This window comes from Scomber scombrus, chromosome 9 (genome assembly GCF_963691925.1).
Source record: "Scomber scombrus chromosome 9, fScoSco1.1, whole genome shotgun sequence".
In the NCBI taxonomy this organism is placed as follows: domain Eukaryota; kingdom Metazoa; phylum Chordata; class Actinopteri; order Scombriformes; family Scombridae; genus Scomber; species Scomber scombrus.
In genome coordinates this window covers 11,255,720-11,272,696 of record NC_084978.1, presented here as the reverse complement: position 1 = coordinate 11,272,696, position 16,977 = coordinate 11,255,720, and the positions used below count along the sequence as shown (strand labels likewise).

The following is a 16,977-nucleotide window of genomic DNA, read 5'->3' as shown; positions in this document are numbered from 1 at the left end:
CTACACTTATCCCAAAGATAGACAGAATTATTTGGCATAGTGTTTATTGCATATGTACAGTCCAAAACTTTTTAGCAGTTGATCACACTTCTTCAGTCAAGATGAGGTTTGTTCTCTTAACTTGCAGCAAGTGTGGTGAACTCCCTATGGTTGATGAAACCAGCTGGTAAGCTGAATGTCCCAGATGTGTGCATCTTGCTGCAGCCTCCCACACTAGTTGCTGATAATCAACATGATCCAACTGTATTTAACAGCATTCATGACTTACTGAATGCAACGTGTATATCATGACAAAAAAAACAATACTAACATCAAGTCACTGCCAGCAACAGACCATAATTTAAGTCGTGTAAGACTCATATCCAACCACATGGAGGATAAATTAAACCCAACACTTCTGCATGAGTTGCAGGGGCAAGATTCATGGTGTTAATCTGAGGCACTTGTATCAAAAGTAACACTTTCTGTTGTTCCTTTTTCCAGATGAATGGACAGTTCTGCAACATACAGACAGCTGTGTCAGGACCAAAACAGTCTCGTTTCGGCTGAAAGGCCTTGCACATCTGTTGTCATCTTTTCAGAGTCGGTTTTTATTCTGACAAGGTCTCAGAGAGTGACCCCCTACTCCTCTGAGTCTGTTCCAGCCTGTTGAGGATGAATTGGCTGGTGTCAATAAATCGCTCCACACAGTTAACGAAGCATATTTCTGTCCTTGAGTCCAGCTTCGGTCCCGGTTTGTCCATGCACTTCTCCTGAAAACAAAACGGAGAAATTCATTGTAGCTACAGCTGCTCATACAAGGAAGTGGAACACTGCATTAATCGATGACCCTGAACCCGAAGCATCTAAATGGATTTAGACTGCTTTAATCTTATTACTTAGGTACACATGCCTTTCCTGTTGTGTCATTTAAAAACGTCATGAAGGAAAAAAGGCCTATTTTTAGTTGTATGTTGCTGCTGTTTGTTTGGCATATGGCACATAAAGACAGTATGTTACCGTGTTCCACTGCCAACCCTTCCTACCACAGCATATGAAGATTCTCATGAGACACATATCATTGCTGATTATTATGGTATATCACTGCTGTATGCCACATACAAACGACAAGTGCCATTTGGACCAGGAGCTAACTGTGTAGCACTGGCAGCTAATTAAAACTAACAATTTGTCAATCAGAAACTATTTTGATATATATTTTGAGCTTTTTTGTGTCATATACAATGATAAACCGATTATTTTTGGATTTTGGACTAATTGATCAGAAAAAAATGCCAGTTTGGGCTCTAATAAATTATGACAGACATTTTTCTTTATTTTCTGACATTTAATAGATAAAATGATTAATTTGGAGCTACATTTTATTTATTCAGATCCTTTATTGAATTAAAAGTAGCAATCCTGCAACATGAAAATACTTCCATTGCAAGGGAATACTCCTGCATTGAAAATGGCAGTTATATAAACAAAATGTACTGAAAGTATCCAGACTAAAAGTACCTATAACTCAAGAAATACCTTCCTATAACTGGTTTACACATACCTATCATATTCTGCTGCTGGGTAGTTTATAACAGCACATCATATGTATTATATGTAAAATCTTCATCTGTAATTACACTGATTGAGTACATGACCGTATTTTCCTCTGAAATGTGGTAAAGTAGCATAAAAAGGAAATACTCCAGTAAAGTACTGGAGTTAATGTACTTATCTAATTGCTACCACACTGCATGTCAGTTTCATGTGCTATCTTCATCTTCCAGTGAAACAGGAGTGACATATCGTTTATTAGTCGCACACAGCAGCGACAAATGAGATGAGAAGGTACGGTCACCCTCTTCATTGGTTGCTGTTGAATAACCCTAAATTAAACACTAAAGTACATCTGACTACTTCGCCAGGGATAATATAATAATGGCCACACGGTATCCGGCAGTATTTGGCTACAGTAAATAAAATACACATCTGTAATTATTGTGCCTAACAGTTTTAGCCCCTTACATAAGTAATAAAAAGCAGATTGCAGAGCTACACTGTTAGCTTACCCAGCAGACCTCCGTCATTTGATGCACCAGCTGCTGAAATCGCTGTTTTTGAGACTCGATCTCGATGAAGTGCTGAAGCTGAGGGTCTGCTGTCGCTCCCTTGCCGTCCATGTTTGGATAAAAAACTAACCGCAGCTGCAGTATTTCTCTTTATTATGAATGTCTTACGGCTCAATTGCTGACCTTCACGTGTATGTATGGACAAGACGGGAAACAGGAAGTAGTTAGACCAATCAGAGGACGCCTTCCTGTGACGCGCATGTCACCACACAGCTGCTAACCACCTACTATACTTCATGAAATATGTGTGACATTAATTCAATTTAATCAGACTTTTCTCATGTCTCTCTATAGATTTGTTAAAAATACCTGTAATTTTTTCTTCTTCATTTTATTGATTTATTTCCTTTTTATCCCTTATTTTACACATAGGCTATGTATATACTGTTTTGTTGTTGTTGTTGTTGTTGTTGTTGTTGTTGTTGTTGTTGTTGTTATCAGCACTCCTGTATTGTGTTGTGTACTTGTTCTGTGTCTGACATACTATGTAGTTTTGTTGAATAAAGTTTTGTATTTAAAAAAGTTTAACATAGCAGATATATATCACACAAAAAAACACTACTGTGTACCAAGTTGATATACAATTTAATTATACTGATGAAGCTAACACCTATCATCCATTGCAAAAGTGTCCTTGTGACAAAAAAAACAAAACTGTTTACATTTGATTAGAATTATATATTAACAGGTCTATCAGATGTTATGCCAATGTCATTACACAATCATTTCAAAGCCTGGCTAACTTGGCTTTTATTTGTGCAACAGATATGCTTTGACAAAGCTTGGTTCAACATACAGAAGTATACATTCCACAATGATTCCACATAATACAATAAAGACAGATACAATAATCTTTTAATCAATTTAACTTCAATAAAATATACAAATTTCAAAAGCTACTCTGTAGGATAGCGACTGTATTTGTTATAATGTGATATGTAGGCTATTCAAATCAATGAGTTACAGTGACATTCACATTACACATATTCACATTATAGAGGACCTCAGTTCTACTGGTTCTAAAAGATTGTGTTCACCCTCCAGGGACACAAGGAGATGCTGCTCTGTGAGGATTGTACAGAACTGTTGATGTGTGTGTGTGTGTGTGTGTGTGTGTGTGTGTGTGTGTGTGTGTGTGTGTGTGTGTGTGTGTGTGTATGTGTGTGTGTGTGTGTGTGTGTGTGTGTGTGTGTGTGTGTGTGTGTGTGTGTGTGTGTGATTTTGAGGTCTACTGGAGCTCATACAACAAGTCCTGTACAGTTAATGCCAGCTCCTGAAAGGTGGGTCTCTCATCCGCTTTCTGAAAATAAAGCAAATGCGACTGATTGTTAGAAAATATCATCAAGTCTCTGTACAGCGTCATTGTCATTTTTTTTTTTTTTTTTTTTTAATGTGACCTCCATTGAAAACCACATCACAATACAAATTACACTTACGTCAAGCCAACAGCTTGACATGATGCTGTAGACCTTTTCATTGGCCAGCTGGGGGCGGAAGAGGCGCCGGCCTCGGGACACTTGTTCCACTATTTCCGTGTTGTTTAGGCGTTCATATGGAAGTTGTCCCAAAGTGTACACCTCCCACATTAGAACCCCTAATAAAGTATGCATACAAATACAAAAAATGCTTATATAAAGAAATTAATTCATAGTTTAAGTCACTTATTTATAGATTATACTTACAACAGTCCAGAGACACAACCATGAACTGACAGTTTATCAAGAAATTAATAGCCTAAAGAAAACATGGACGTCTGTGCATATATGTTTACTCACCATATGCCCAGATGTCTGACTTGCTGCTGAATTTGCAGTAGAGGAGAACCTCAGGAGGCGACCAACGAACCGGGAATTTTGAGCCTGCAGAGCTTGTGTACTCATCATCTAAGACATACCTGTGGACAGCCCCAGAGGAGTTTAATGTCATACTTTACGAGCCACCAGTTTCTATTTACATGTCCTGTAATTCATGTGAAGTATTGTACCTTGACAGTCCAAAGTCAGTCACTTTGACAGTACCATTGGCATCTACTAAGCAGTTCCTGGCAGCCTGAGGATAAAGTAAACAACACTCTTGATCTAATAGTAATAATTAAACCTCTAGTGTATCTTCAAGCACCCAATGCCTCTCTCAACATAATGTGATGCAGTGATGTAAAAATGAAGTGGGATGTGCAATCTTCATCTCTCACCAGATCTCTGTGGATGTATTGCTTCAACTCGAGATAGGCCATGCCTTCAGAGACATCTTTACACATCTCTAGGAGCTGCACGGCTGTTGGGTGCTGCTTCAAGCCTTCCCTGAGGTAGCTCAGCAGGCAGCCATTGGAAAGGTATTCAGTCACTATATAAATGGGTCTCTGTTTGGTGCTGACACCATACAGCTGGACCAGGTTCTCATGGTGAAGCTCCCTGGTTTGAGAAAAATGAGAAGGAAATTAGATCTTATGAGCTAGCTTTATTCATAGAGGTTATAGAAACTATGCTTCCCAGTGTGACATATCAGTTTCAGGCACAAAGTCAACACTGTTGTTTCTCATTTCAACTGTAGTCAATGAAAGAGGTGTGAGCTCAGTCAAACATTCACTTAGTTTTTCTTACATCATGATTTTGGCTTCTTCTATGAAATCATCCTCCGACATGGAGCCTTCTTTAATCATCTTAATGGCCACATCATGCTTGCCCTGCCATTTTCCATACTTCACCACTCCAAACTGACCAGTGCCCAGCTCCTTGATGAAGGTGAGGTGACGGGGGTCAATCTCCCACACACCTGAAAGCATACAAGAGAGAGCAGAGGAGCACTTTTAAAGTCATTTTTAAATACACACTACTATCTACCATTTTCTTACATTTAACTATTTTTAACCTGTTCGAATTGAATTTTTTTACTCTACTGTTTAATTGTTTTATTTGTGGGCATGTTTCTGTATGTATGTAAGGGGGATAGAAGAGGGAGACTGTATATTATATGGTTGTATTTATCTGTTTTTATGACTGATTTGTGTACTTCTGCACCTTTACCACCCAAATTTCCCTATTTGGGATAATAAAGCTTAGCTCAACCTTGATTCTGTGTTATATTTCTAAAGTAATATAATTATTTTAGCATATTTTATAGTTTACTTTGTTTTATGATGGTGTACTTGGCAACTATATTTAGAAAAGAGAACTGACTCTTGAGTTGAAACAAAAAATGCTAATTACAAAATGACAAAATGTGCTTAGAATCCAACCAGATAAACAGTAGCAAGTGCTTAGATATTAGTAGATATATAGGACAGACTAAACAGCATAAATAGTAGATTTATATACAATATAGACAACAGCACTTATTATAATCATTATATTTATACACTTACCATAGCCAAGACCTGCTGTTGATGGAGGCCGCGTCCGGTTAGATACAATGTATTTCAGCCTGCTAACCATACCTAGTGAGGGAGATAACACAACCACTTGATTACCTGTAAAGTAAAATGTTTGATAGGACAAATGGACATATCAAACATACTGTCATATTCTAATGTGCATTTACTGTATTTTGTTGCTTTTTCACCTGCTGAGTCACTTCCTTTTTCCTGCTACCTCAACTGAATTTAGTCATATCCTATTGTATAACACATACCAAAGAAATAAGTTATGAGATTCAGAGCTATTAACCTGCGGCATTATGCTGGTGGTAGTTGATAAGTTCTGGGATGGTGCTGAAATTATGCTTCTCTGCCAGGTAAAACTGTCCTTGTGCAGTGGTGCAGATGTTATAATGTCTGCAACTTCCGCCAGTTTCCCTGTGGATTGGAAAAGCAAGATTAACTTACAATAAAACTAGTCAACAGGTCTTCATCGACACAGTTGGTTATCATAGATCATGTATGCATGAGTAGGTAATATCTCCTGTGTGCTCTCCACAGTGTAGTTCAGTTTCAGAGTCATGTCAGAGTCAAAGTTCTGCAGGCAGATTAATCCAGGTTTTGCATAAATAATTTACATCTTTCTCCCTCTGTGGCCCACTCTTTCCGCTTTCATTTCAAACACTTCTTCTTTTTATATGTTCACACATGACCGACGCCATTGGATACAGCTTAGAAAATGGCGCAGCACCCAGCAGTGTTTAACACCTCTGCGCTTACTCACCCGCCACCCTTGCTGAACAAAGACACGGTGTACTTCCCAGCCTTGCTTGAGTCTCGTACCAAGAACCCTCCATCCTTGTTCTGAGAGCGGGAAACAACACACAAGCTTAAAAATAAGTTCTTCATATAATTATAAGTTCAACTGATATATTGATGCCTTCTTGAATAAGTACCAGAGTTTCATTCATTGAGTTTACCTCAGTCTTCAGTAGCTTTTCTGCCTGGCTACGGTTTGTGTTCTTGCAATACCAGCTGTGAAAATAAAGGTGAGTATTATTATTCCTACATTTACACACTATACATGTATTTATTTCACAGGGAACTTAGCAAAGGGTGCAACAGTAAATTGCACATTTCTACTAATAATGAAAACCAATTCAGTAATTTGGAGATTGTATATTAGAGCTCATACTCACTCAAATCTTTCTAACCCATTTTCTGCTTCAACAACATAATTACTCGGTATGTATCCTTCATTTCTGCAAAAAACAAACAAAACGTATGTATTTAAGAATATCTAAAGGCAAACGGACAAATACACACAATACAAACTGTGCACCTTGGCTAGTAGTATCTCATAAACAAAGTCATGCTCTTTGTTCTCTTTACAAACATTTAATATATTTAAACAGGAGATGATCAGTATTGAAGTGACTTTGAACTAATTATGCTATAAAATGTTTTTATTTCTTGTCTATATGGCACATGAGATTAGCAAGATAGTTCATTTGAAGAAATGCATGAAAAACACACTACTTATCATACTACTTATCTAGAGGTCTTTATGCACTTTTAAAAATGTATGCATTTCAAACACATCAATAAAAAAATACTATACTGTCTGTTTTAGATGTGGATGCAGATCTGTTAAATCTCCTCTTGGAATTTACTGTATATTCACATCAGAGATTCATGCGATTAAGAATAAAACTTTAATACAATTAGATTTCTACTGCTTTGCTTTAATTTACTGTCTATGTCTCTTCTTTTAACTTTTGTATCATACTCATCTCACCCATATTTGTCCCGGGCTCTCCACCAGTTTGTGTTAGACATCTCAAGGATGGTATACTCTTCATCCTTCCTCAGCTCCAGGTCCTGGTTCGTCGTGGGTGCGTAATTATACTCTGCTATAACAGTCATACCTACAGAGGGGCCAGAACGCTCAGGCGGCTGTGGAGGCAAAGGCCGGCCAGGCTTCTCCTGAAACAACATAAGATTATTGGATGTATTATTTTTTTAAAGTCTGTAATCAGTGAATGTTGTTCTTACAGGACTGTGTGTATACCTCTGTTGGAGTAGGAGGGAGAGGTTTCCTGGATCCCCTTCGCCGAGATGGTTTAGATGTAAAGCCTATTTATAAAAATATTATTTAAATCTGTCAGTTTAGTCAAAGCTAAGTTGTTGAATGTGGCAGTTTTCAAACCAAAAGTTATGTTGCTCTCACCGTTCTTACTATCCAGCACTTTGCATCCCATAGCTTGTTTAACTTCCTGCTGGCAGCACAGCCACGTCCCATCCACCCAGAAACAAGGGTGATACTTCTGCATCAGATCCTTGTTGAAGCGCACCACTGTATGGACACACACACATGCACACACACACACACACACACACACACACACACACACACACACACACACACACACACACACACACACACACACACACACACACACACACACACACACACACACAGGACATTTACATTAAATCAACATTTGCATCTGCATAGACACGCAACTCCTCTGTTTTGAGATGTTAAGATATGGTCTAACATTGCATATATGAGATACTGTGACTGTCAATACAAAAAAAAAAGATCTGATAAAATTCTAAATTTGTATGCATATACCAACTTTCTTTCAACTTCTTTATCCACAGGCCCCGAATATCTTCATTCTTTGCAAAGATGTACAGCGGCCCCTCATCATAAATGATCTGTGGCAAAAATGAAAATGAAAATCTGCAGTTTTTTCTCTGTCAGTTATCTAACATTCATTATATTAAGCTATTTTTTATTCATAAGTTATAAACTCAGTAGATTCATGTGATACATTTTAAGTACAGCATTTCAGATTAATGTGTTGTAAGCATGACAGGATGTATGCAACCATATAAATAGCAGATGAAGATAGAAACTCTACAAACTGTTAATTTGGGGTTTTCTCTTGTATACCAGCCACATTAAGCTACCTTGTCTTGGAAGTTAACATGTGAGCAATGGGAACACCTGCACTGTCACTGAACGCCCCCAGTTCATCTGAGTGTGAGAAAGGGTTTCACTCCTTACTGTGGACTTTCACAATATTAACGATTAGAGAATAGTACTGTTTTGACAGGAAATTGAAACAATTTTAAAGAGGAAATATATTTTACGTGTTTTAGAGTGCGGCCTAAACTGATATGTTGATAAAGAACCAATCTTGCTGTCACAGAATCTGAGCTGAAGTAACTTTACAACCCTTTCTTTCCATCTCAAAAAGGAGCAAAAGGATAGAGGTAGGGGGTTTTATACTAGTGAAAATGTGAAATAGCCGAAATTATTTACATCTTTGCAGATTTGGCCACAGCCTTCATAATCGCCCCTCTTAGTTAAAGAAGTAAAAATATCCAAAAATGATATACCTGAAATGCATACATGCGCTCTTGTGGGGCGTTGGGCTCCGGCTGGACTGTCTCTACACATTTGATCTTTTCAAGGTCAACTGATCCCTTTAAACCTTTTCGCTTCTGCTTAACAGATGAGGAAACAGATCAGGTAACTCAGGGATAAACAGACGCATGTAGCTGCACAGGCATTGAATGGAATGCAACGTGTTAAATAAGATATTTGTTTTGTACCCACCCCTTTGTCAGGATCATAATCATAGTAGGATATTTTCTCCGGAGTGAGAATAAACCATCTCTCCTTGTAGTTTAAGGGGGAGGTCTTTTTCTTCTGCTGAGATCGTTTTATGAAGGTTTCTTCCAGTATGTTTTCTGACATGATTCAGTCAAAATTTATCTACATGGGAACAAGAAATGATAAAAACTGTAAAGTATATCAGAAGTCACAGTTTGTGACAGCACACTAAAATAACATTCACACTTTTGCACAGGGTCTGACTGCTTTATTTAGAGCTGTGACTAACCAATTATCACTATGATTAGCTTAGCAATACAAGGCAGACATAGATTCTGTTGCACTTCATACTGAATTATTTGGTACTTTTCTACCTTCAAAAACATTCCACAAGTAGATTTCTTCAAACAGAATTTAAGTGAATATGTACTCACATTTCTAACATAGTCAGAGTAACACCACTATGGCTGGTGAGACTATAGATCTGGAAAGAGATGAAGAGACATGCAGCATGAGTGTGAGCACTTATCAGTGTGTGATTAGCTGTAGTTTGCATAAGCCCTGCTTTTAATGCCGACGACATCCTCTGTTTCGAAAATTTCCTCCCATGCCACATCTGTTTCCCTGAGCTATAGTTACATGTATATCCTGGTCATCAGCTCAGTCTCCTAAATCTATGTTTTTTTATAGTACTGTGTGAGTAGATGCTGGAAAAACTGTCCTCCATTTTCCTTTTCTAATATAACTATTTGGCTCTTTCCACTAAATAATAATATGAGAAACTGTATGGAAAGCTGTATGGGCAGCACAGTTGCTCACATCCAAAAGTTTTTTTTAGGTGATGTTATTTAATGTCACACAAAGTAAATGCAGATGTTTTGCCCTGATAGGGAAACTTTACACAAATACCAATTTTTTAAACCGGATTTCAATTCTGCTTTTAGAACCCATAGACCCAGCAGTAACCCGGTAACTTACTGTGAGCGGATGTCACACATCGTAAAGTGTAAGTTCTTACACATTTTAGTGTATCTTTAGTTAATCTGAATGTAGTTTACTGGCAAATCCATCAAATGAAATATCAAACACTTTCTCCTTCACGTCTCACATGCTCACACACGCAACAATAATTGCATTTACTTACATTATAACCATGTTTACTATTACCACATTAGAGAGTCTATCTCTTTTTATTTTACAAGAGCTCGCTCTGTCTTGCTCTTGTCTTGCTCTTGTCTTGTTTTCAGCACCTTCTAACCACCAGTGCTAAAATGAAACCGTCACCTCCAACAGATCAAACTTGAAACATAGTTTACTATACTGCAGTTAAGTTTTCCTTTGTTCATTGACTGGTATTAAAAGGCAGAAAATCACCAAAATATATCAGTAATGCAAAAATTCATCCATGAGATGTAGTATAATTAAACCTAATTGTCACTGGTGTATCGTTTAAAGCCCTTTAAAATATGCATTTTACTTGTAGAACATTACTACTCTATTAATATACACTTGCTTTTTGGTATTCTCACTATTAATTGTGTCATATCCTGTGTTTGTTGTTGAGATGAAAGTGTGTGTGCTCTGCTGCGTATACTTTTAAACTGTCCTCCTGGAGATTAATAAAGTTCTTTGAATTGAAGTTAAAGTCACACAGGCCACCAGTGACAGCCCTGTGTATGTAACCTCTGTTATGAAACAGAAAAACAAAAACCAGATTTAGTGCAACTTCAACTTGCAGGCGACTGATGATATAACACCACCATCGCTTTTACCAAAAAGCACAATTCACAGATGTATTCCTGTCAGGCAGAAACTCTACTTAAATCTACCTTCGCACATCTCAATACACAATAGGATGGGTGCTGAATCAAAAGATACCACAGACACCTTGTGTTCGAAATGTCTCAGCAGAAACATAAAGTCCTTTAAACAGGAGCTACTTGGCTTGATCTCTCTGTTCATCTCTAACAAGGTTTAACACATTATTTTAAAGAACAAAGAGTCAGCAAGTATACAGTTCATTAATGTTAGGAAATCATAGCGCCAGGACAAACACGGACAATAAGTCAGATGCTCAAACTCACCCTTGTTACACAGCTGAGTGTTCATGGTCTGTTAGTCTCTGTCAGATGTGTTTGCACTTCAGCTCAGCCTATTTTCAGCTAGTGAGCACTTCCTTCTATCATCTGAACTATAACTGTAGCACTACCAGAAACTTCTGTCACTCCCTGCTAACCAGGAGTGTGACATTTCTTCACATTACAGTGACAATACCTATTGGTTTTGTTTGTGCCGTCATATACAGACAGCAGTGTTCCCTATTCTGTGAAACATTGTTTACTCATTCCTCATTTGTCGCCACCTAATGTTTTTTCACATCACTAACTTGAGTAGAGGTCAATAAACTCCGATAATGGTTAGACGAAACTCTGATGTGCTGTTCCTGTGCTTTGTTTCTCGCTGATCGAGTGGAGTCTTTCAACTGAAACCTAACGTCCATAATTCTACCAGAGGGACATTTTTTTTTTCATTTTTTGAAGGGAGTTGACTCACGGTGGCTGACACAGACAAACTCATAGGGAAGTTGCATCAGTGTTGTACTGCAACATGAAGGGAGAAGAGACCAAGTGCCTTACCGTACTTCAATCTTACTTTATCTCTTGTCTCAAATGTAGTAATTGTAGGTATTTTAACATATATGTTACCTGTGATGTATGCAGTTACACATACCACCTCACCATTGACTCTTTTAAAAGACCATGTTATATGCACTTCTTGTTTCTGCACAGTGCAATAACTTCTTAACGCTTCACAGACAGTCACAGACAGTCACAGACAGTCACAGACACAGTTTTTTTTCTCACTTTCTAATGCTTTTCCTTTTGTGTAGTTGTGTGTTCTTGGGTTGTGAAATTCTACATATAAATGATATATAACTGCATCCATCCATCTGCATTTTATGAATTGAGCAACTGCATTTGAAAAACATAAAGCTTACAGCTATCAAAAATGCTGTCATTACAATTGACAGAGTAACTTTTCACTCACAACATTGGTCAAGAGTAACTAAACAGTGCCCTAAAACTAAACGTTTTAATCTCACACACTCATCTTTATACAAGAAAAGATATCTACCAAAATATGTTTCACCACTTGTGATTTTGGTTGTCTGTGAGAATGACTGGCATGTGGTTTACATAAGTTTTAGGTTTTGCCACTGTGCAACTGCGACAAAGTTTATATTGTAAAAGGCGACACAGAAATGATCATAAAAGCCAATTAATGTTTGCTTTAGAATGTAATACAATTATTTATTTTGTTGCATGATGTTTGTTGTGTATGATACCCTTTAAAAATACTTAGTTTCACAGGAACCTCAAGATGCTCTCTTTCCTGACATTTCCTGACAGATAAGTGTGTGGTATGTGCAAGAATAGAGGCATTGAAAGAGCAAAAAAAAAAACAAGCATGATAAAGATGTTCAGTCTGAGTCACAAGTGTTAAACTAAACCACAGCGAATACTCTACTACATACGAATTAAGATACCACATGAATTTGAGACTGTGCTGTGAAAGTCAATTAGACGAATAACCACCTACGATTTTAGTTTTCCTGTGACGCATGTTAACACAAGCAACTTTAGGGAACATCTCACAATCTGTGATGTTTAAAAGTGCTGACTAACTTAAAAAACATGATGTTTGCCATACATAAATGATATACTAGGTAACCACATGAAAGTTCTATCAGATCCCTAACCCGATATATATTCTACACCAATCTAGTACTGCAACGTAGCTATACAAGGACTTACAAAACATGTAACAAATTCTCAACACTGCAAAGTACATACAAACAGTACAATTAAGTACTTGCAGAAATCTACTTAATACGTACTTGTAGTCTTTTAAAATGACATGCATTCCTACAGCTTTTTCTGTCACTGAACAAATGTCTAAAATTACTTCTTGACCTAACAATGTACATTCAAAAAGACTTTTCACTTACCTAGACGCCCCCCTTCCAAAAAAAGGCTGAGCATCAGACAACAAACAACTGCAGCTGCCGGGGTTTGAAACAGTGGCATGAACCTTTGGCTCAGTAGTTAGCCTTCCATAAAATGTATGTTAGTCTGTGATGCAAGAAGCTAAAACCCACCCACAGAGGAATTGACTCTGCTTACTTCCCCTTTTTCTTCCTGCTCATTTTCATATCAGCCCTCTGGACAGTTTTGGTGATAAGTAGAAGAGTGCTAAACATTAACACAGTACCATATTCGGGTATTGCATATAGATAGACTAGATAGACTTGACTTGTTATTCAATCTACTGCCAGCTTGAACACTGCAGGGAAAGTATTCAAACCAAGTCATTTTGTTATAAAGTGACAACATTTTAACTCCCTGCATTCACTTAAAATTTGAGCTATCTAAGTACAAGTACTTTAGTGAAGTACAGCTTTGAGGTGCTTATAGTTACTTTCCAGATTGAGATTTTAATAGAATAATATATTTTAATACTGCTTACTCTTGTCTTTCCTTATATCTTTCAAAAAAGCGTATTATGATACACATATATATTATACTATTACTATTAATCTATCCAAAGTATCAATGGGTATTTCTACATTGATAAACTGCAATAAAATGGTTTCACATTTATTTGTTGCTTGCAATAAAAACATACAATATAATAGACTACAATAATGTAACACTAAAAGAAGCCAGTCTACATAATGAGTGCTTTTACTTTTGATTTATCCAGTATATTTTGCTGACAATACTTTTGTACTTTTGTCTTGTATTAAGACACACAAATTGTCACGGCGTCATGACAACAATTGGGTTGTGTAAGAGTATTTTTTTTAAATATACTCTATTTCCTTCTATGTTCATGTACTCCTTCTCTCCACACCTACCCTGCATCAGGTTTGTTAGCCCTGCCTTTCCCAGGGTGTTTTCCCCCAGCCTTCATACCTTTCCTGTATCAGTCTCATCAGTCCTTCTCTGTCCCCCATGTCCTTCCAGCCAATCAATTCACAGTCTGTCCTTGTCTAGTCACCTGTTCCCCATCGACTTATTAGTTCAGTTAGTACTTAAGTCTTAGTTTTCAGTTCAGTCCTGGTTGGATCCTCTGTCGAGTTTCATCAAGGCTGTTCAGCACTTCACTTTTGGTTTTTGTATGCATGTCCAAGGAATAAAGACCTTTTATGGCAGCTATGCTTTCTCCTTCCTCTTTTGTATTTAAGTCCACCTGCTCTGCTATTCAATGACACAAATATACTCTGCTTGGACCACAAGTGTTTGTCTGACATGTTTTTTTTCACTGAATAAGTATAATTACCCCACTGAAATCCTTAAAAATGACATGTATTCCTTTCCCTTCATTAAAAAATCCCGGATATTTGTACCTTCCAGATGTATCTCTTGATAAAATGACGTCACACATGCGCAGTCTCTCTCCCTCTCTCACCTGCACAATGAAATAGTCTGGCAAGTGCGACGGTGCAAATCTGTCGAGACAATAATTTGGACTGTCTATAACCACTGATGTGTGCGTGATGGACATAGCCTACATGTAAGCTTTGACACTTATATTGTAAATATTGCTGCTTGAATTAACTTTCTTGTTAACATATTCTAACTCATTCTGTTACATTGTTTTTATTCAGTATATCTCTCAATGGGTTTCTATCTTAATTGACTGATGGTTTAGGCTAATTGCTTTGTAGGCAGAGTTACCTTATTATCAGTGTTGATCGCATGCTGATTTAGGAGGATACAGTTACACTGTTAACTGTATATCACTGTGTGCCAGAGTGGTGCTTAATTGGTGTATAGTTGAAACGTCTATTATTCTCTCTGTTAGAATCATCTGTTAATATTTTAGGCTTATGTGCTAACTTAGGGCAATACACAGTGTAAAACAGGAATAACTCATATTTGTTATGTTCGGATTTATATTAAATTTAAGACCCTTTATTTCCTTATGTTTAGGTTCAGATTCACATGTTAAGATGTTCAGATCACACATGCACCACTGCAATACCTGTATGATTAACTTTGTGGGAATATACAAACACCCCTACCACAAAGGATTCTCTGACCGGAATCATTTCCATACTAGTTTACCAAGGTCTCACTTCCTCATAATCTATGAATATGCAAAACAGTATATTTTATTTCACAAGTTTTCCTGTTGGCCACAGAGATCCCCAACCTCACTGTAAAGTCCCCTGTCAGTGTTTGTGCACTGGAGGCTTCAAGTTTTTGCCTCACACTTGTGTAAATTGAATATTGAGCCTGGATTGTCTTCCACAATGTCAGATGTCAGAAATCCTGCTTGTAGACCTACCCCTTAAAATAATTTCAATGAGAACAGAGAAACCCCCCACCTTCAGCAGATGAATGTGAAAACAGCTTTCTAGTGTCAAACTCTGCACATACATCATTCTGCACAGTGAAATTCAAATATGCAACTGAAAGAACAAGAAGAGAAACACATTTGAGGGAATAAGTTGTATTTATATAGCGCAAAATCACAACAGAAATTATCTTATGGCATTCTATTTTAATTTAATTTCAAGAGACCAGGGACAAGGAAAAACTCCCCTATAATGGGAAGAAACCTCAAGCAGAATATGTTAAGTTAGTAACAAGCATTTATAGTACATGAATGTGAACAGATAGAGAGGGGGAGGTGAAGAGAGGAGCTCAGCGCATCATTGGCAATCTAGGCCTATAGCAGCATAACTAGTAGCTGGTCCAAGGTAAGACTGGGCCAGTCCTAACTATAAGCTTTATCAAAAATGAAAGTTTTCAGCCTAGTCTTAAAGGGTGTCTACCCCCTGGACCGAATTTGGAAGATGGTTCCATCCTCCAAATGAGTGGACTAGTTGTTCTGCATCCTTCTGGGACAAGATGTGCTTGATTTTTGCTGTTATGTAGGTGAAAAGGGGAGTCCTTGAAATTGGGTGTGGGAAATTTGGGAGTATCCTTGGTAGTAGTGGAGGCCAGGGTAATGACATCCAGAGTAGCTACATCATGTGTGTAAAGCCAAGCACAATAATGTCAGTTTTATTCTGAGTTTAGTAGCAGAAAGTTCAGGCATGCTTTGAGTTTAGTTAACTGGTTGGATTCATCTGACTCCATTGATACAAACAGACAAGAACAAAGACAAGTATTTTGTCTGATGCAATTAGGAGATCATTTGTAACTTTCACAGGTGCTGTCTCTTTGCTACAATGTGCCCTAAATCTAGACTAAAAGTGGGATCCTCTCGGGGGGCCTGAGCTTTAACACTGAATCTAACCGTCACCGGATGCTTCAGCTAGCTTTGAAATAACTCCAAAAATGGCCCCATTCACCAGTTACAGCTAATACTGTGACACCAGCCACTATCATCTCGGCTGTGCTGGCCAGGAGACAGAGTAAACAAACGGGGGAAGAGAGACCTTTGTATGTTTTCTGGTGGACAACATGGATGAACTGCAACTGCAGATCACCACTAATAAAAGGATTATGGCCTGAAACGCCATGATTTTTTACAGAAACATGGCTTAACAGCAAGGTCCTTGATTGCGCCATAAAGCTAACTGTTACTGGGGCTGTTATATCCTCAGGGTAGATACATCGGTAATGATTCAAGTATGACCATCAAGTATGGGGGACTATGCATTTATATGTACAAAACTTTAACGAGAGGCTGTGTTAACCTAGAATATCTCATAGTTATGTGTAAACCAGATGCAAAACTTGCAATGAAATTATGCTGCCTTAAGCAAACAACAGACTACACAACCATCCAATGCCACGGCACTTTAGTTTTTATATAGTGTTGGGGGTTAGGGGATCATGCCAGTAACACCTCTGTGTCACGGTTAAGCTGCG

At 37.8% G+C, this 16,977-nt stretch overlaps 2 protein-coding genes across 3 annotated transcripts; both read right to left on the bottom strand.

Annotated features, from left to right (window-relative positions):
• Positions 1-27: 27 nt before the first annotated feature.
• Positions 28-2,252, bottom strand: timm8a (translocase of inner mitochondrial membrane 8 homolog A (yeast)). The gene is made up of 2 exons (XM_062425041.1): positions 2,049-2,252; positions 28-752 (listed from the first exon to the last, which is right to left on the bottom strand). The coding sequence occupies exons 1-2, from the start codon at positions 2,157-2,159 to the stop codon at positions 591-593; spliced, it is 273 nt and encodes a 90-aa protein (XP_062281025.1). The 5' UTR covers positions 2,160-2,252; the 3' UTR covers positions 28-590.
• A 422-nt stretch (positions 2,253-2,674) lies between these two features.
• Positions 2,675-13,214, bottom strand: btk (Bruton agammaglobulinemia tyrosine kinase). 2 transcript variants are annotated; one of them, XM_062425039.1, is made up of 19 exons: positions 13,098-13,214; positions 9,523-9,572; positions 9,092-9,250; positions 8,872-8,976; positions 8,103-8,184; positions 7,691-7,816; positions 7,532-7,596; positions 7,259-7,446; positions 6,660-6,722; positions 6,441-6,495; positions 6,245-6,324; positions 5,771-5,898; positions 5,470-5,541; positions 4,709-4,880; positions 4,300-4,519; positions 4,093-4,157; positions 3,884-4,002; positions 3,545-3,702; positions 2,675-3,408 (listed from the first exon to the last, which is right to left on the bottom strand). In XM_062425039.1, the coding sequence occupies exons 3-19, from the start codon at positions 9,230-9,232 to the stop codon at positions 3,337-3,339; spliced, it is 1,911 nt and encodes a 636-aa protein (XP_062281023.1). In that variant the 5' UTR covers positions 9,233-9,250; positions 9,523-9,572; positions 13,098-13,214; the 3' UTR covers positions 2,675-3,336. The 2 variants fall into 2 exon arrangements, with proteins under 2 accessions (XP_062281023.1, XP_062281022.1); XM_062425038.1 differs by lacking the exon at positions 13,098-13,214 and adding an exon at positions 11,173-11,421.
• Positions 13,215-16,977: the final 3,763 nt, after the last annotated feature.